Source organism: Microplitis mediator, chromosome 5 (assembly GCF_029852145.1).
Source record: "Microplitis mediator isolate UGA2020A chromosome 5, iyMicMedi2.1, whole genome shotgun sequence".
Lineage (NCBI taxonomy): Eukaryota > Metazoa > Arthropoda > Insecta > Hymenoptera > Braconidae > Microplitis > Microplitis mediator.
Window position 1 is genome coordinate 4,169,373 of NC_079973.1, and position 19,934 is coordinate 4,189,306.

Genomic DNA, 19,934 nt, shown 5'->3' on the forward strand with positions numbered 1-19,934 from the left:
AGCCAGTAGTTCTGTCCATTTAGCAGATTTCCTTAATGCTGATGCATTTTTTATAAAAAATATCAATAAAAAATTTGTGTACGTGTTGCATTTAAACTTTTGTACCGAAAATAAGTTTTTAAATATTTAAGCAATTCTTTCATACATCACATATATGAAAAAATAGTAAATTTAGAGATATTACTCTAAAAAAAAAGTTTAATGTCATAAGTTTGACAACAACAGTAAAATGCTGGTCAAGGAAGAGCCGCAGTGGAATTACTCAGATACGAATTTTCCGATGTTTCCAGAACTAGAAGCTCTAGGTATGACTAAATATCAATTATTTCAAAAAAAATTGATTATCGGAATCCTCTGTCCTTATCATTATTGCTCACATATACACTAATTTCGATAAATATTATCTTTTACTCAATGCCGCATTAAATATTTTATTTGCTTTATCATATTCACGTTTTTATTATTTACTGCATCTACTAAAAATTTCAAACAAATTATTTTTCTAATAACTTCCGACATTACTACAATACATTAAATAATTATTTGCAAATGTACGTACGTTTGAAAATCTTTTCTACAAAAATTATCAAATAATTTTTATCTCTTGCTAAACAAAAAAATAAAATCCTAAAAATATAAATGGAGTTTTTAGTAATGACGATAGTAATTATCGACTATTATTTTTATCAGCAATACCTTTATCTATAATACTAAGTGATTTTTTAAATTTTTAACTCAATTTATATATGTATTGTGGTTTATTTTTTTGTTTTTTTGTTTCATAACAATTTATTTCCGTAGGTGATTTAACAATATCTGTAACAATAAAATGACAATAAAATTTTTTTATTGTCCGTTTAAAACCAGCCATCCGTTGCGTGCTTACTTTTTATAAAATAAAAATATAAAATATTATTTCAAAATATAGTGATTAAAATCTTGACAAATTTCTAGTACGCATTTAAGATTTTTTCTTTTTTACCAATATTAAATTCGTTTATTTAAAAACTCGAACAATAACCAGAACTCTGATATTTTCACTTGATATTTTTTAGTGATACTGAAATTAACAAACTACAGATGAATTTTAACGTTTCATAAAAAAATCAAATATTATTTGAATTAATAATTTTAAACTACGCGCGAATTTTTGAAAAGTCTTGTACGAATTAAAATATTTGTTTATTGTATTTATACAAAGTTTGTTTATTTAAAAATCAAAGAATTATCAGAACTGATATTTTTACTTGATATTTTTTAGTGATACTGAAATTATCAAACTTCAGATGAGTTTTAATTTTTTATAAACAAATCAAACATTATTTGAATAAATAATTTTAAATTACGCGCGAATTTTTTAAAAGTCTTTTGTACGAATTAAAATATTTTTTTATTGTATTCATATCAAATTTGTTTATTTAAAAATCAAAGGATTATCAGAACTGATATTTTCACTTGATATTTTGTAGTGATACTGAAATTATCAAACTTCAGATGTGTTTTAACTTTTCATAAACAAATGAAAGACACGTTTTTTAAACCGGCTTTATTTTTATCCGGGTTTAAATTAATTTTGCTTATATACATTAATAATATATAAGTATATCAGCAATAAAAATTTAAACTGGCCCTAAATAGTATTTAAATAAATAATTTTAAATTATACGCGCGAATTTTTTAAAAGTCTCTAGTACGCATTTAAATCTTTTTTGTTTTTTATACTAATATTAAATTCGTTTATATAAAAATAAAAAAATTACCAGACTGCTATTTTCACTTTTTTTTGTGATATTCAAATTAGCAAACTTCAGATGAGTTTCAACTTTTCATAAACAAATTGATTACAATCCGAATAATTAATTTTAAATTATACGCGCAATTTTTTAAAAGTCTCTAATACCCATTCAAAAAATGTTTTGTTTTTCTTAATATCAAATTTGTTTATTTAAAAATTCAAAAATTATCAGCTATCGTTTTTTTTTCTATTTAAGTTGAATATTGACCACCTTGTAGATAATAACTTTACGGGACTCACTGTATTTTTATTTTTCTCACTTAAAAATGTGTAGGTATACATATATACATATATATGTGTGTATACATGTCTAGTGACGTTCCTATACACCCAAACATTCTTCGTAGTTAGTTAAATTCACCGGTATATGGGTATATTGTGAAGAGAAGTGGAAGTATGTTCTGTTGCTGCTGGTGATATTCCACATACACACGATACTCCAAAGTTGATGGTGGTTTAAACGACAACAAAAAATAATAATGCCGGTTGGTCATGCTTGACGTTTAACAAACGTGTTTTTAAATGTTTTTCAAAAAAATAATTATTCATTTCCATTTAAATTTAATGTGTTAAATTATTAGTAAAAAAAAATAGTGTTTCAATAAATGATAAAAGTAAAATAGTGGTTGTAAAAATGAAACAAAATACTAAAGGTCATTGTATTTTAAATATGATGGATTTTGATGAAAACTCATTATTTTTAGGTAAAATTTTATTTTTATTTATTAATATAATTTATATTTATTTAAAAAATTAAACATAATTAACATAAATTATTTATTTACTTTGTAAATTTAAAAATTATATTTACTAGTAGTCGATAATTTTGAATAAAATAAAAATGATTGAACTTATAATCGAAAGTGTTACGAAATTGATATACACAGGTGATATCGTTCAAACTATGAATTATGCACTTATCATAATTCAATACAATGAACTATATATTTTTCATATCAATATTTATTTATAAAAGTACATTATATTGAATACTTGCATCAATTTCTCTATAATAACACACGTTATTGTAAATATGTATTGCGTTACACAATTAAAATCAAACAACATCCATCAAAATTTATTTGTTTAACTCCAATAAATTATTTAATAAGGTCAAGTATCGTAACTATTGAATTTAATTAATTAAAATTAAGTTTATTTTAAATTTAGTAATTCATTTTATTAATTTGTTGGATAAGCGGCTTGTATTTTATTTCAAAACTGATAATTTTAGATACGAGAGATTTTGATTTTGTTTTATCGGCACTAAAGCGATTGATTCTTATACTGGATTTTATTTCATAATACAAGAGTACAGTAGAAAGAGCAAAAGAGAGAAGAATACAAAGTTCATTGACTCAAAAATCCCCTGTTACGACGCCGGTTGCTTCTGTCCCTTCTCTTCTAAACATACAAACGTGACCGTCAAAAGTTGTTCGAAAACTCGTTAATTTTAAATATTAACATAACTTGCCAATATTATAAATAAATATTCATAAATATTTTCACTGAATTTATAAAATATCATTTAGACAAATTATTTATTTCTTTATTTTAAAAAAGTATTTTTTAATAATTACTTATTATTATTATTTTATTTTTTTTACAGATAACGAGTATCCATTACCAGCGGATGATTTTTTACAAGCATTGAGTTCTGACCTTGAGATTCCATTGCTATTAAATGGCGAAGGATCACCTGGTCGTGATGAAAGTCCTGATGAAATCATAAAAGGCGCAGCATTGAATTCATTATCTAATTTCGATAGATTCGATACCGGTTATGAATTCGATGATGTATTTTCAAATATTAATAATACAGGTATTTTTTTTTTTTTTTTTACATTAATAATACACTGGTTAAAAAAATTAAGGGATATTAAAAAAAATTCGAAATTTTTGGGTGATTTGTCCGGAGTTATTGATTATAAAATCTAAAATAGACTTTTTTGCTTTGATCAATGATAACTCGGCGTCAAATCGTTTTAGAGACTTTTTGAGGCCGGCAAATTAAAGGGCATGAAATTTCCTAAGAGAGTCATAGGGTCAGATTATCAAAAAAAAATTATTGATGCCCATAAACTTGTTGGAAGACGAGCAAAAATTTGGAATTTTTTTTCGTCAGTTTTCTTAGGATTACTCCGGAACCGTGCATGATAAAAAATTTTAAGTCCAGATCTGAAAACTAGAAACTCGAGGCTACAATTTTCTTTTTTTTACTTTTACTCTACGACCATTTTTCACCGAGTTACAGCATGTTGAAAATCACCCAAAAATTTAGAATTTTTTTTATATATCTTAATTTTTGTGACCAGTGTAATTAATAATAAAATTAAAATTACGTATTTATTTAATTAATCAATTATATTATTTTTTTTTAGAATTAAATATCAATAATTTATCAAATATCATAAAACGTGAATCAGAAAATTCACATTTCCCACCGTCACCAAGCCCCAGTCATTCGGAATCAAGTAGCGGTGGCTCTGAATGGCACAATGACAGCCCCTATAATAAAACATCAGCATCACCAGAAAAATTTAGTTTAGACACCCCGCCGATATCACCACCAGACACAGAATCACCGCCGGTATCACCACAGCCTGAACAGCAGCCAGTGACAGCTAAAATTCCAGTACTTCATCCTTTAAAATTAATTCCACTTAGCGCTCAAGATGTAAATCTTTCACAGAATAAAGCTAAGTTTGTCCTGGCAAAAGGTAACACAGCAAAGCGTGTGTGTATTCAAACACTGAAGCAATCATCAGCATCATCATCAACTTCGTCGTTATCATCATCATCTTCAGTATTATCAAACAGTAATAATGGTGAGCAACCGCGTAAAATGATAGTATTGAGCGCTCAAGATTTCGCAGCCTTGACTAAAAATGTATCACAAAATCCATCAATACGTCCGCCATTAAAAATTCAAACTCTAAAGCGTAAACAAGATAACAATATGAACAGTTTTAATCTACAAGCCGGTGATTTTAAACAAGCAATTGAGTTACCCAAAACAAACCAGGTTAAAATACTTAATCCAATAGCAAACATACCGGTTGTTAAACCAGAACTTGTAATTAGTACTCCAGTTGACCATGAAGATGTTAAAGCAACAGCAGCACCACCACCGCTATCAGCATTACCAGCAACTCAAACATGTACACCGATAGTAATTAGTCATACAAACAACACCAGCAGTCCGACAATAGCTCCGATTTTAATAAAAACCGAGCTGTCAGATATTAATAATTTGACAGCGCGCCAAGAGTCGGAACTTAAGGCATTCAAACGACAGCAGAGGATGATTAAGAATCGTGAGTCCGCTTGTTTATCTCGCAAGAAAAAAAAAGAGTATGTGACGGCCTTGGAAAGACAGATATCAGACTTGCGGGAAGAAAATAAACAATTGAGAATGGAAAATTCATATTTAAGACAGCAACTAAATCTAACTGATGACAATCAATCGCTATTTTGTTCAGATAATAAATTAGGAAATTTAAAACATGCAGTCAGTAAAAAAAATACCGCGATACTGTTAGCAGTATTTCTTATGTTTTCGATAAACTTTCCATTCAATGGAATGTTTTCACCAGATAAAAATCAATTGGATGTTTTATCAAAATCTAATGCGCCAGCTGTGGTACCAAATCTCAGACACGGCAGGTCTTTGCTGTGGTCTTCTGATATCGATAATGATAACGATGGGGGTATTGAGGATGTCAACACAACGTCGCTGCATCAGCCGATGTGTCCGATGTTCATCAATCAAACGGAATCGATACGACTAGATTACGAGTTACGTCGGTGGATTGGAGAAGACAGCGGCCATGAAAATTGGACCGAGTTAAATAATAAAAAGAAAAATATAAAAGCTAAATCTGTTGGTGAACTTTTGTTGCCAAAAATAAAAGATTTGAATGGAGATAAAATAAAATCATTGTTACCGAAGGACGAAAAATTAAACGCAGTAATAAATGACAAAGAATTAACACCAGCAAATAATAACGCGCTAAAAATATTCTCACTGTTTGACGCACTAGAAAATCGTGATACTTTTTACGTTATTTGGTTTAGCGGCGAGCATCTTTCGCTGTCAGCGTTGAGTCAAAATAATTCTACGAGGCCACGTATGTCACTGATATTCCCAACTGATACCGTCAATAATTCTCTCGCACCACCGCCTCCTAATCATGTGACAATGCGGCGCATTGACTGCGAAGTCACTGATACACAACTGGTTTACTTGCCTGAGTCTATTGTCGTTCAGTATTTGAAGGACAATCGCAAAGCTCAGCCCAAAACTCGCAGTAATCCGAGACCAGCAGCCGCTAATTTTAATTTAACGAAAAATTACAAACGTTTTAATTATGTCAAAAATAATGAAACTGCGAGTGAGTATGAAAGTAAAAGCAGCAATCAGTCGTATCCAATTAAAAAAGAGCCGGAATTTGTAAATGATATTCCGTATTTAGTTAAAGATGATAAATTTACGTCGGGATTTTCGGTAGACAGCCCAAAAAATTACGATTACGTACCAAAAAATGTCAACTACGCAACAAATGTTGCTTCGTATGTTAAGAATTTAAACAGAGACTATGTCAAGAGTGACAAACAATTACGAAAAAGACGAGGCTTGAATCTTTAATAAGTTATTTAGTTAATTAAATAAATTAATAAATCAATTAATGCATAATAAATACAAATACATCCTTATATTTATAAGGATATATTGTCTAATTTATTTTAGACAGGCTGTGTATTGAGGGCTAAAAAAAGTTATGATAAATTTTTTCTATTAAGCAGGATTAATAAGCAAATTTAAAATGAATTTAAATTAATAAGTAACGACTGATAGCAGTTTGTAAATTGTAATTTAATTAATTATCAAGGTGTGTAATATTTGAATAGTTAATTATTGTAACCAAGTGCAAATTTTAAGTAATTTTGTGTGCATATAAATTTTTAAGTTTACAAAAAATGGATTGACAATCGCACAGTGTTAGTTAATAATCTGCGTGTGTGATTAAATCGCGTTAGTAATTTCAAAAGGACATATTTTTATGCGCCCTTTTGGTTTTAGGGAGCTTCCTATTTTCTTTCGATGGCAATCGATTGGTAGACTTATTTTAGAGATGTGTAAAAAAAGTTCGACATGTGGAACTTTTAAACTTGAGACAGATTAGAACTTCGAGTGGAACTTTTTTTAAACTTTTGTAATTTTCATAGTAAAATAAAAAAGTTTTAGATATCGGACTTTATAAAAGCGAATTTTGAGTAAAAAAATAACGTTTTTAAAAATGATACTGAAGTTAACCGACGTCTAATAATTTTTGAATTGTTTTTCTCAACGATAAACTAAAAAAAAAAATATTTGAAAAAATTGCGCCTATAGTTTTTTTAATTTTCTAAATGTGCGTATTTTTAGTTGTTTTTTTTGTCATTAATTTGTTTGAATAAAAATCCAAAAATTTTTCGATCGTCTGTCAATTTCAGGATTATTTTTAAAACATATTCTTCAAGGAGAATTTTATTAAATTTTACCTTCGTTACGAAAAAGTTCAAAAACCTCTAATTTGGAACTTTTTTTTATTCTTATGAGGCTACAGGTTTCTAATTGAGGGAACTTTTTTAAAACTAGGGTAAAATGTAGTGAAAATACGTTTGGAGAAATATGTTTTGAAAATTTATTTTTTTACTCCAAATTCGCTTCTTTGAGCCCCAGATAATTTCGAGCTTTGAAATAAATCTCCAAATTGATTTGTAATAAAATAAAAATAAAACGTCTTTTTGGCTCTGAGAGGTTCCCTTGCGCCAAAAAAACGTATAAAAATGTCATTCTTTTTGAAATTAATAACGCAAAATATTAGTTGTTATTAATTAGATATTTACTGATAGCAAAGAGGTTTATTATTAAATTTAAATTTCTGTAATATAATTATTATTACTAAGATAAGTTTTAGTCAACGTGTGCATTATTAAATATTAAATTTATTTAACATTTTATATATTAAATAATCAATAGCACAATACTAAGTAAATGTATACTTAGAGATTAAAGTATTTAAATACTTTTTAAAAATACTTGGCAATTTTTGTAACACAAAAATGCAGTTTGTTAAACTTCCAGATTATTTACCACTGAAAATTTTTTTACTTATACTTTAATTATATTTTTATAATAGTTAACATTATTTTTTGTTTTCTGTAAAACTCGATTTATAAAATTGTATATAAAAATATGAGTAATATAACTTGAATAAAATTTCAAAAAAAATAATTTAGTTGTGGCGCATTATTTCAAATCCGGAGTTGAATTACCAAGATAAGTTTTTAAATCGGTCAGCGTTGACTTTACAAGTTTTGCTTTGATTGTCGGTCTGTTTAAACGCTTGTGAGCAGTATATCGATGACACCCACCAAATGAATAATAGTAATCACCTCCTGTTGATAATTAAATTTATCAAAGTTAAAAAAACGTTTGTAATAAATTTAAAAGTCGAGATATTAATTTAGCAACGAAGTCTCAGTGGATTCGCCGATTTTTATCATTTTATAAATCAACTGATAACTAATCAGATTACTCTTACGCTATAAGTAAGCGAATGATTTATATCTGATTAAGAAAAGCGATTTGAAAAAATTAAAAAAAAATTTTTTTAATTCTTCGAAATAACAGGGTGGCCGGGAATAAAATTGAAACTCGAAGGAAAATGTTCATACGACAAAAACAAAAAAGGCAAATTGTAGCTTCGAGTGTCTAGTTTTCTGATCTGGTCTTTAAATTTTTTAATTATGTGTGGTTCTGGAGTAATCCTAAGAAAACTATCGAAATAGAAATTTACCAAATTTTCGCTTGTCTTAAAAACGGTCTTCGAGCTTCAATAAATTTTTTTCGATAATTATGATTGATTTTTTATTACTCCGGAACCGTGCATAATAAGAAAATTTAAAGAGCCAGGTCAGAAAACTAGACACTTGAAGCTACAGTTTGACTTTTTGTTTTTATTGTTCGACCATTGTCCTTCGAGTTACAAACTGTTGAAAATTACTAAAAAATTTGAAATTTTTTTAATATCCCTTAAATTTTGTAACCAGGATATTTTGAATTTATTTAAATCATAAGATTTCTTATTTAATATTTTAACTTATACATTTTTAACATCGAATAATCAAAAGTAGCCAATATTCATTTATTTTATTGCCATTTTTTATGGTTTGTCGCATGACTTAATTATAAAATTTAATTATTAAAAATGAAAATATAATAAAAACTTTGAATATCTAAATGATACGAATAAAATTTCTAAATCAGGGAAAAATGTGAAAAACTTTACTAGAAAACCGAGAAATATCAGGGAATTTTGAAATCATTTCTTTGTGGCCACCCTGAAATAGTTTTCAAGCTTAAAATTCATTTTAATTTTTATTGGGAACTCAAAAAAATTAAAAAACCATTCAAATTTTAAAAAAATCTTTTCTAATTACTTTTCTTAACCAGGTCTTATTACCTTCGGTACCAGTGATCCATAAGACATCAATAGGTGGTACCAATGATTCAGTTTCTGGATCACTCAGTGTCTCCATCAAACTTTTAACTTTCTCTTCATTAACTTCCGGTGGGAATGGTCTCAATAATACATTCATTGGTACATCATAAATTTCAGCATCTTTATTTGAATGAATACTTGTTGAATCACTGTTCATTTTAGACTAAAACTAACAATTACTTTTATTTTAAGACCCAGCAATTAGATAAATTTAAATTTGAAATTTATTACAAATAAAAAGTAAATACTTGCGTAGTTATTTTTAAACTTTGAGCCGCAGACTTTTACTAAATTTCTGACATTAGTCATCATCGCTGATGACCGAGCTGTCGTAATTAAATTTTACATAAAAAAAAAAAGTACAGGTATGTACTGTAGTAAAACAGTCGAATTCCATTAACTCGGACAATTGGTCTAGGAAGGAGCGAAAATTTCTTGGAAATTCGACTTATCGAAAGCCACTTCTTCTTTAAAAAGTAAACACACGCATGCGCTCTTCCATTATGTGTCACATGATGACATATATATAAATATATACACGCATGCAAATGTGTAGCATCAGGGAGAGACAGCAAACTCGTGGTGGGGGTCAAGATTCAGGGGAAATTCCAAGTTAATGGAACCCGAGTTATTGGACTTCTGTATTATTAGATGGCAGCAGCAGTCGAGTCATATATTTGTATCAGATGTTTATGCGTTGGTATAAAAAATTAAAATTAATAATTTATCCGTTGAGTTTTTGTTATTGTGTCAATCAGTACGAATTAATTTTAATTAAACTTGAATAAATAATTTAAATAATTATTCAAACAACGAATTTATTATTTATTGGCGTATGAAGTGACGTTAATATTTAAAATGCCGTGTGAAATGATAACTCTGCAGCTTGGCCAATGCGGCAATCAAAGTAATTGTTTTTATTTATTATTTATTGTAATTATTTATAGCAGCGTAAATGTATAATACTGAAGTTGGCCGACGTCTAATAATTTTTGGATTTTATTTTAGACAGTAAATTATAAAAAAAAAAATTTGAAAAAATTGCACCTGTAGTTTTTAAAATTTTTTACATGTGCATATTTTTATTTTTTATTTTTGTGCAATTGATTTGTTGAAAAAAAAATCCGAAAATTTTTAATTGTCTGCTAACTTCAGGATCATGTAAATGTAGCAGACATGACAATTTTTGAATTACATATAAAAAAATTGATGATACTGAAGTTAGCAGACGTCTGGCAGTTTTTAAATTTTTTTAAAAACGATTAACTATGAAAAAAAAATATTTTGAAAAATTCCACCTATAGCTTATTAAATTTTCTACATATGTATATTTTTAGTTTTTTTTTTTGTCATTAATTTGTTGAAAAAAAAATCCGAAAATTTGTAACTGTCTGCTAACTTCAGGATCGTAAAAATTAAGTATTTAAAATAATAAAATTTAAAAAATGCATGTACTGAATTTTGAATTCTCTAAACATGCATTTTTTTATTTTTATTTTATAAACATTTCAATTTATTATTTAAAAAGTTTTAAAAATTGTCAGACGTCCGCTTACTTTACTATCATTTATTTATTGTACTTAAAAATAATTATTTTTAGTTGGCTTTGAGTTTTGGAAGCGACTGTGCGCTGAACATGGAATAAGTCCAGAGGGAATACTCGAAGAATTTGCAACTGAAGGTACTGATAGAAAAGATGTTTTTTTCTATCAGTCTGATGATGAACATTACATACCTAGAGCTGTATTACTTGATCTTGAACCTAGAGTTATCCATACGATTATGAATTCGCCGTATTCTAAAGTAAGATTCGCTGAATGTTTCATTTAAAATGATTAATGTCCTGGTAATTTAAATTTTTATTCATAATTTTAGCTGTACAATCCAGAAAATATTTATTTATCGAAGCACGGTGGTGGTGCTGGTAATAATTGGGCATCTGGATATCATCAGGGAGAGAAACTTCAAGAAGAAATTTTTGATATACTGGATCGTGAGGCTGACGGTAGTGATAGTCTGGAGGTAATACGAAAAATATTAAGTAAAAATAAAAGCATTATTTATGTGTTACTTTATTTAATAGGGATTTGTATTGTGCCATTCAATTGCTGGAGGAACTGGTTCTGGTATGGGGTCATTTATGTTAGAGTCTTTAGCTGATAGGTTTCCAAAGAAATTGATTGAAACTTACAGTGTATTTCCAAACCAAGATGAAATAAGGTATTTTATTTATTTAATACTAGTATTACTCACCCGCTTCACTGCACGACGATTTAATTTTTATTTTATTACAAATTTTCAAATTCTCATCTGATAGATTTTGTAAAAAAATAAAATTCTAGCCAAACTATTACAGTATGACAAAAATTTATGTAAACATTTTGGTAGCTAAGTAAATTTTCTATAAAAAAGGTATGAGAGTAAAGTTGGCGGACATCAGACAATTTTTAAAATTTTAAAATAATAAAATGAAATTTTTTAAACACAAAAATTAAAAAATGGGCTTGTAGAAAATTCCAAAATTTTTTATCATATCAATTTAATTATTTAATTTTTTTATATGTAATTCAAAAATTGTCTTATGTCTGCTACATTTATAGTCATAAAAAAGGTCTCAGATTTTTACCTACGTTTAATTATTTCGACTTTTTTTATCTCTTCCGGTTTATCAATCAAATATCAAAAAACTTCTTCCAAACTAATCAAGTTTTTTAGAAAATAAATATCAAATTATAATTAAATACGAATCCATTTTCAAATCACAGTCTTCCTGATACTTATAACCATATTATTTATCCAGTTATATCGCGTTACTAATTTCAAAAAGACATTTTGTTATACGTCCTTTTGCGCTTTAGAAAATTCTCTAAAACCAATAGGGCGTATAATTTTTTTCATTGCCATTCGTTTTGTAGACTTACTTTATAGCTAAAAATTAAAAAAAAATTTTTTAAGCCTAAAAAGTATATAACTTTAGAATACACTGTAAAAATGAGCGAAGTAAACATGGAGTAAATCTGGAGTGAATGCTTATTTATTTACTTAATCTCCTAGGAATGAAATTCACTCCAAAGGAGTTTATTTTAGTACTAAGATTTAAATAAAATCAAAATTACTCAGCTGAAAGACTCCCTATTTACTCCGTATGCAAAATGAATTTTTTTTTAAACTCCGAAACTCCGAGTGACGAAGTGAATTCGGATTGAAATAAAATCTGTAATCACTCCAAATTCACTCCCAATTTTTTACAGTGTAGGTCTAAAATAAACAAATAAACAACCATAATAAAATATTATTTTTCAGTGATGTCGTAGTACAGCCATACAATTCTCTGCTGACACTAAAAAGATTAACCCAATGTGCTGACTGTGTCGTAGTCCTAGATAACACAGCACTAAACAGAATAGCATCAGACCGGCTCCACATTCAAAATCCCAGTTTTACTCAAATCAACAAATTGGTGTCAACAATAATGTCTGTCAGCACAACAACCCTGAGATACCCGTCTTACATGAACAACGATCTGGTTGGTTTGATCGCACCATTAATTCCAACCCCACGTCTTCATTTCCTCATGACCGGATACACGCCACTGACAACCGACCAAGAAGGACAGTCTGTTCGGAAAACGTCAGTGCTCGATGTGATGCGTCGACTTTTACAGCCAAAGAACATGATGGTGTCCACAGCACTGGACAGAAATGCCTCGCACTGTTACATATCAATTTTAAACATCATTCAAGGCGAAGTTGATCCTACGCAAGTTCATAAATCTCTCCAGAGAATAAGAGAACGTAAGCTGGCGCAGTTCATTCCTTGGGGACCGGCTAGTATCCAAGTCGCGCTTTCAAGGAAATCACCGTACATTCAAAGTGCTCATCGCGTTTCCGGTCTTATGCTTGCCAATCACACCAACATATCATCATTATTTGATCGCGCTCTTCAGCAGTACGACAAATTACGTAAACGTGAAGCGTTTCTTGAGCAATTCAAGAAAGAAAAAATGTTTGAAGATAATTTAGATGAACTTGATAACTCACGCGAAGTTGTTGAGTGTCTGGTCAAAGAATATCAAGCTGCCACGCGACCTGATTATCTTACATGGAGTCCTAATAAAGCTGAATAAAATAACTTGTTATTTTAAAAGTTCATTTGCCATAAATCAGTTATTAAATTTGAATCTCATCTAGGTTATTAACGACATGATAATTATAGTGCCATGTTGATTATTGTTAATGACATTCCTGCTTAAAGTAACAGTATTTTTTCTAAATCAATTATCATCTTTAAAAAATAATTAATAAAATTAACCTGTTAAATTTCATTGTTTAATCATAAATAAAAAAATCCTTTTTTTATAAATTTGTAAATCATTTATTCTGTTTAGTTTTAATTATCGTCAAATAATGCGAGCAAAGAGCGGCGGTAATGTCGCTATTGTAATATATCCTGTATGTCCTGGTAATGAATGAGCGTGCGATACTGTCAATATTTTATCTTGTTCACCAGATTTTTTTTCCACGACTTCTTCCACCGAGTGCTGGAAATTAAATAGACATTTTTAGTCATTCCCTAATCAATACTTATAGTTAGAAAAAAAAATAATAATAATTTAGTGACGGCCGAACCTTTTTTTTCAAACAATCAAGATTTAATTTAGGAACGTTTTTATAAACGACAGTCAGTTCTTTTTGTAAACATTCGTGAGTGCGAATGTCAACGAATCCAGTGGCTTCCAACTGAATACAAGTCTGCTGCACTTGTTCAATACACGGGGAAAACGAACACAATTTACCACCTGACTCCTTCAGAGCATCGACCGCGTGATTTATTGTTAGCCAAGGATGAGGTAGATCTAAAAATACTGCGTCGACTTTGTGCTTCAATGCATCTCCGAAACCTTCTAGACAAACGTCACGATGAGTTACTGTGACAAATTCATCAATTCCGTGTTTTTTGAACTCAGCAGTCGCTAATTCAACCCGCTGCTTGTGGAAATCAAATGTATGTAAATGACCGTGGGGTCTTATTGTTCGTATTAATGAATGTGACAATGAACCACTGCCAGTTCCTGGAATATCATCATATCGTAAATAATTGTAAATTTATAGTATGTTGTGTGACAAGGGATGAAACAAAACTATTTCAGACCAGGGAGAAGCTGGCTGACATCAGCAGTCTGAAATCGTGTTTAATCCTGAGTTACACACTAGAGTTTTCATGATTACCTGCAATGGAACTTAAAGTTTCATGAGTGTGAATTTAGCAGACATCAGACAAATATAAAATAATTAATAAAATTAAATTTTTTAAAAATAAGTGCATTTTTTAAAAATTCAATTTTATAAATTATTTACTCTATTTATTTATAGTTTTAAATTTGTCTGCTGTCTGCTACATTCACATTCATAAAGTTTCAGTGTCAGCCAGTCAGAAACAAGTTTATTTAAGACCAACTATTAGCGTAAGCGTAAACTGTCATTTAGAATTTATAATTAAGCAGAAACTATAAATACTTTTTATTATTGACACTAATTTTTATAAAACTTAATCACAGTCAGAACTGTCATTTACATAAATAAAATTAATGGTCTGAAATTAGTACACAGAAAAAAGAATTTCTTGGCGCAAAAATTTTTACTCGCCCCAATAAAATTTTTACTTGTCTCAATAAGTTTTTTGCATCATAAATTAAAAACAAAAATTTTCTTGGAGCAAGAAGAAATTTTTTGAGGCGATAAAAATATTTCTTACGTCAAGAAATCCTTTTTTTCTGTCTATTAAACAAATGACAAGTATCAGTTTGAATTGCGAAAGCCTTCAGTCAGCGGGCAGAAACGACTGGCCTAGACACTAAAACTTAAAGTTTCGATGCTGGTATCACCAAAAAAATAATAAATTACCTGTTTCAATAACAATACTTCCAGGAACGAGATCCAGTAGATGAATTATCAGACTGATATCAGGCGTATAAATAATTTGAGTCCGATGAGGAAGAGTCACTGTCCACAATTCAGGAGTCGGTTGCAAAACATACGCCCACCCACGTGTCAACTCTACCTTGGTACCGTATTTTTTACCAATCAATGATGGGATTTTCAGAGCACCATGAGTAGTTTGGAAGACATTGTCAACTAATTCGCCTTTTTTGTTGACTATTTTGTGTGTAACCTCGAAACAATGCATTTTTTGAGGTCCGAAATACAAAACCACAACATCTCCTTCGTCAATAATTGATTTCGTTTTATAAAAACTCATTTTTATTTACAATTCTGTTATTTATTTTCAACATATATCAATATATATATACATATATATACAGTGATTGTTATAAAAAAGTTTATAAAATACAATTTTTTGAATTAGAAAACTGCACGTGCCAAGTCCACGTGAAAACTCCAAAATATTAGACGACAGACCTAAGATCTAATTGTATATGTATATATATATATATATACCTATATAATACAAATATATAAAATTATCCCCGCAAAAAAGTATACCTCGGGTGTTTTCGGTTTTTACTCCCTCTCTAGTATTCATGTACTAAATATTCTCCCGCGTTTATTTGCGCATGTGCGGTTTGGAAATTTAAAAATTTTAAAAAGTAGAAGCGATTTCCGAAGTTCGTTCTCTGTCTGACAGAAGTTTATTGGAGATGTTGATACGTCCTCTAGTGATTGAAAATAAAATTTATTTGAAATAATCCATGATCATAATAAACATAACCACAAGACAGCAACAACGTGCTGTTGAAACAAAACAGTAAGTTTTCAAAAATTAATTTTTGTTTTTAATTTCAATTAATTTTTAAATTGTTATATTTTACAAGGTATAAAAAAATAAATGAACATGGATGTCGAAGCATCAGCAAGTGGAGACTCTTCAACAGAAAAACTACCCGGGATGTCTACTAAAAAACCCACTTGTATTATCGTCCTAGGAATGGCGGGTTCAGGAAAAACGACATTCGTTAATTCTGTTGTGACACATCTTTACAAAACTGGTACTCCGTATGTCATAAATTTAGATCCAGCTTGCAGAGAAGTTCCATATCCAGCAAATATTGGTAATGTTGCGTTCAGCAGTCATTTAAAATTTCATTTATTTTCATGATCAAAGTAAAATTGCCCGGGAAAAATTTAAAATGCATGTGAAGAGTTTTCAAAAATTTTATTGTTTATTTTTTAAAAATTTTTATGATGACAATTAACTTGGTAATTAAAATCACTGGAATCGTCAGATGCCGGCTACTTTTAGGATCATGTGCAAGTCACTGATAGTTATTTGAATATTTAAATTAATTATTTTTGCGATTACAGACATCAGAGATACTGTAAATTATAAAGAAGTAATGAAACAGTATCGTTTGGGCCCCAATGGCGCAATTGTGACGACGTTAAATTTATTTTCGACAAAATTTGACAAAGTTATTGAACTGATAGATAAAGGCAGCGACAAACATGAGTACGTGATAATAGATACGCCAGGACAGATAGAAGTATTCACATGGTCGGCAAGTGGTTCGATAATAACTGAAGCACTTGCATCACAATTTCCTACAATTGTCGTGTATGTTATGGATGCTGTCAGAAGCCATAATCCTGTGACTTTTATGTCAAATATGCTGTACGCTTGTTCTATTCTTTATAAAACTAAACTGCCATTTGTTGTTGTTATGAACAAGGTATTGTTATTAATTTAAGTATTTTTTTATAATACCAGCATCGAAACTTGAAGTTTGAGTGTCTACAGCCAGTTGAAAGAAGTTAATTTCAGTTCAAAGTAGAGGAATATTAGCAGACGTGTAAATTGTGATTGCCAGTCAGCGGCAGAAACAAACGTTTCGACCCATGGGAAAAAATAATAGTGTCTGCCCGCTGACTGAAGGCTTTCGCAATTCAAACTCTGATACTTGTCATTGTTTAATGCTCAGAAAAAAAGGATTTCTTGGCGTAAGAAATATTTTGCATTATTAATTGAAGACTACAATTTTCTTAGGACTAGAAAAAATTTATTGGCGCACAAATTTTTTTCTTGCTCCAGGAAATTTTTCTTTTCAATTTGTAATGCAAAAAATTTATTGAGACAAGTAAAAATTTTCTTGGGGCGAATAAAAATTTTTTGCGCCAACAAATACTTTTTTCTGTGTACTAATTTCAGACCATTAATTTTATTTACGTAAATGACAGTTCTGACTGTGATTAAGTTTTATAAAAATTAGTGTCAATAATAAATCGTATTTATCGTTTCCGCTTAATTATAAATTCCAAATGACAATTAACGCTTACACTAATAGTTGTTCTTAAATAAACTTGTTTCTGATTGGCTGCTGACACTGAAACTTTAAGTTCCAATGCAGGAAATCATGAAAAAACTAGAGTGTAACTCAGGATTGAACACGATTTCACTGCGGGTGATATCAGCCAACTTCTTTCTGGTCTGATATCGTTTCGTTTCATCCCTTGTGACACAATATACTATAAATTACTTGTTACTGATATTAATTAAACTAATTACTGTTTTTTTTAATATTTTAGATTGATATTATTGACCATAGTTATGCTGTTGAGTGGATGGAAGATTTCGAAGCATTTGAAAATGCCTTGAATGCAGAAACAAGTTATATGGGTAATTTAACAAGAAGTATGGCGTTGACTTTAGATGAATTTTATCGTCATTTAAAAAATTGCGGGGTATCTGCACGTGAAAATAGAGGCATTGATGATTTTTTCCATTTAATTGAAGAAGCTGTCGGTGAATACAAATCGTAAGTTTATTATTTTAATTAAAAACATTTTCTAAAAACAATTGTTATTATTGTTTTTAATTTAATTACAGAGTTTATAAAAAGGAATGGGATAAATTAAAAGCTAAAAAAGGTGATGAAGTAAAGGAAAGAGAAAAATTATTAAACGCAGCTGTGGCTAAAAGTAATCAAGGACAATCTTCAGTTAAAATTTTACCCACGGGTACGGAAGTATTCAGTAAAGTTTTTTTAAAATCTCCTGGTGATGACGATTCTACTGATGAAGAAGAAGCAGAAATTGGAAAATGCGATGACGAGCAGGAAGAAGATTTTTTTAATAAATTTGTCGAGAATCATAAGAAAGTACAGAATGACAGACAGATTAAAACTAAAGACGAGTCATCAAAAGATTCCTAATTTTATATTTTATTAATAAGGTATTAATTTGTAATTTTAATTTATAAGAAATGAAAATAAATTAATTTTGAAAATAAATATTTATCAAGTTTTATTAAAAAACTAAAAGTACATGGATTAGTCGTTGTCATTATCATCATTTTCTTCTGGTTGATCAAAATCTCTCGTCTTGACATCCTCTTCCTCGCCATACTGTACCGCATTGTCAATAGTGATTCTAATGTCTGAAATATTTTCTTCGTCCGTAATATCCAGGGGTAGAAATCTAACGAGACTGTAGCTCTCAATCAGCTGACCCAGAGCTTCAGTCAGATTCCGGTACTTTTCATTCCAAGGATCGTCTTCCATGTCAGCGAGAAGATAATACGGATCTGGTTCCAAATATCTATCCAACTGTTTCTTCGCTTTCTTGGACAACAAATCCATTTTACTCAGAATATTGAGATGAGGAATCTCAAGGTTAACCATCACACTGAGCGCAGCCATTGTGCCAGATATAAATTTCTGTGGGTCAACCATAAATTGGCTGTCAATAAGAAAAATTCCACACAAACGAAAATTTAAAGTCTGCAATGTGTCTATCAAATTTTTTATAACTGACATGTGGCTGTAAAGTTCTATTTGTCCAGGACAATCAAATATTATGTAGTCATCATCAACATCACCCAGTTGTTCATCCAGCCATGCTGGATTTTCTACTAAATATCTAAAAAACATTTGAATTAACGATCAATATAAAGAAATCGGCCCACATTCTGACCTCTGGCCCGGTCAGAAACCGCTCAGATCAATTTCTTAAAAAAAATAAATTAATACTCACTCCATACAAAAAATAAGTCCACCATTGGGACCGAACTTCAATTCATCATCTTCCATGGCATCATCAAGACTTATTAGCTCTCTAATATCTACAAGTGGTTCATATTCAAAATATTCAGCAGCCGGATCCAAGTTAACCACGTGGATGGTTTTATTTTCATCAGCAGCGTGTCGTTGTAGAGCTTGACAGTACGTCGACTAAAGAAATTATTTAAAAAATTTTAAATTTATTATACTAAGTCCCTTTTTTTATAAATAATTTCATACAGAAAATAATTAATTACAAAATCTTTAGGTTATAAATTAAAATTTATTTTTTTTACCTTCCCACTGCCCGCTGGCCCCATTACCAATTGTCCGTACCGCATTTTTATTTTATTTTTTACACTAACAAACAATTACAACAATTATATTTTGTTTGCGTATTTATATTGTGGAACCTCGTGCAAGTGCGTCTAAAATTTTTTTTTGTCTAAATAATTACAGTATTTTGAATAATAATTGAAAAACAGTAAAGTAACTCCACCTGTCTTACAAAACCTACGAGCGAAATATTTCTTTTGGTTGGTAAATTAAATATTCAAAAAAATAATTCGTGTGAATG

The 19,934-nt window shown here is 29.5% G+C and overlaps 6 protein-coding genes across 10 annotated transcripts; 3 read left to right on the forward strand and 3 right to left on the reverse strand.

Annotated features, from left to right (window-relative positions):
• The first annotated feature begins 163 nt into the window (after positions 1 to 163).
• LOC130669106 (cyclic AMP-dependent transcription factor ATF-6 alpha) lies at positions 164 to 7,851 on the forward strand. 2 transcript variants are annotated; one of them, XM_057471817.1, is made up of 3 exons: positions 164 to 305; positions 3,405 to 3,617; positions 4,177 to 7,851. In XM_057471817.1, the coding sequence occupies exons 1-3, from the start codon at positions 230 to 232 to the stop codon at positions 6,441 to 6,443; spliced, it is 2,556 nt and encodes an 851-aa protein (XP_057327800.1). In that variant the 5' UTR covers positions 164 to 229; the 3' UTR covers positions 6,444 to 7,851. The 2 variants fall into 2 exon arrangements, with proteins under 2 accessions (XP_057327800.1, XP_057327801.1); XM_057471818.1 differs by lacking the exon at positions 164 to 305 and adding an exon at positions 2,086 to 2,499.
• A 49-nt stretch (positions 7,852 to 7,900) lies between these two features.
• Positions 7,901 to 9,796, reverse strand: LOC130669113 (putative sulfiredoxin). Of its 4 annotated transcripts, none has more exons than XM_057471825.1 (3): positions 9,598 to 9,796; positions 9,307 to 9,508; positions 7,901 to 8,239 (listed from the first exon to the last, which is right to left on the reverse strand). In XM_057471825.1, the coding sequence occupies exons 1-3, from the start codon at positions 9,655 to 9,657 to the stop codon at positions 8,091 to 8,093; spliced, it is 411 nt and encodes a 136-aa protein (XP_057327808.1). In that variant the 5' UTR covers positions 9,658 to 9,796; the 3' UTR covers positions 7,901 to 8,090. The 4 variants fall into 4 exon arrangements, with proteins under 4 accessions (XP_057327808.1, XP_057327811.1, XP_057327809.1 ...); XM_057471828.1 differs by having other exon boundaries at positions 9,307 to 9,514; positions 9,598 to 9,752; XM_057471826.1 differs by having other exon boundaries at positions 9,307 to 9,514; positions 9,594 to 9,752.
• A 197-nt stretch (positions 9,797 to 9,993) lies between these two features.
• LOC130669108 (tubulin gamma-2 chain) lies at positions 9,994 to 13,622 on the forward strand. The gene is made up of 5 exons (XM_057471819.1): positions 9,994 to 10,252; positions 10,946 to 11,148; positions 11,221 to 11,367; positions 11,429 to 11,565; positions 12,649 to 13,622. The coding sequence occupies exons 1-5, from the start codon at positions 10,204 to 10,206 to the stop codon at positions 13,469 to 13,471; spliced, it is 1,359 nt and encodes a 452-aa protein (XP_057327802.1). The 5' UTR covers positions 9,994 to 10,203; the 3' UTR covers positions 13,472 to 13,622.
• Positions 13,623 to 13,695: 73 nt separating this feature from the next.
• LOC130669111 (tRNA (adenine(58)-N(1))-methyltransferase catalytic subunit TRMT61A) lies at positions 13,696 to 15,769 on the reverse strand. The gene is made up of 3 exons (XM_057471823.1): positions 15,249 to 15,769; positions 13,974 to 14,416; positions 13,696 to 13,885 (listed from the first exon to the last, which is right to left on the reverse strand). The coding sequence occupies exons 1-3, from the start codon at positions 15,601 to 15,603 to the stop codon at positions 13,745 to 13,747; spliced, it is 939 nt and encodes a 312-aa protein (XP_057327806.1). The 5' UTR covers positions 15,604 to 15,769; the 3' UTR covers positions 13,696 to 13,744.
• A 191-nt stretch (positions 15,770 to 15,960) lies between these two features.
• Positions 15,961 to 18,545, forward strand: LOC130669109 (GPN-loop GTPase 1). The gene is made up of 5 exons (XM_057471820.1): positions 15,961 to 16,110; positions 16,178 to 16,414; positions 16,668 to 17,032; positions 17,886 to 18,115; positions 18,187 to 18,545. Exons 2-5 carry the CDS (start codon positions 16,192 to 16,194, stop codon positions 18,509 to 18,511), a joined length of 1,143 nt encoding a protein of 380 aa, XP_057327803.1. The 5' UTR covers positions 15,961 to 16,110; positions 16,178 to 16,191; the 3' UTR covers positions 18,512 to 18,545.
• A 31-nt stretch (positions 18,546 to 18,576) lies between these two features.
• LOC130669112 (GPN-loop GTPase 3) lies at positions 18,577 to 19,814 on the reverse strand. Its single transcript, XM_057471824.1, has 3 exons — positions 19,654 to 19,814; positions 19,332 to 19,528; positions 18,577 to 19,217 (listed from the first exon to the last, which is right to left on the reverse strand). The coding sequence occupies exons 1-3, from the start codon at positions 19,696 to 19,698 to the stop codon at positions 18,629 to 18,631; spliced, it is 831 nt and encodes a 276-aa protein (XP_057327807.1). The 5' UTR covers positions 19,699 to 19,814; the 3' UTR covers positions 18,577 to 18,628.
• Between the last annotated feature and the right edge of the window lie 120 nt (positions 19,815 to 19,934).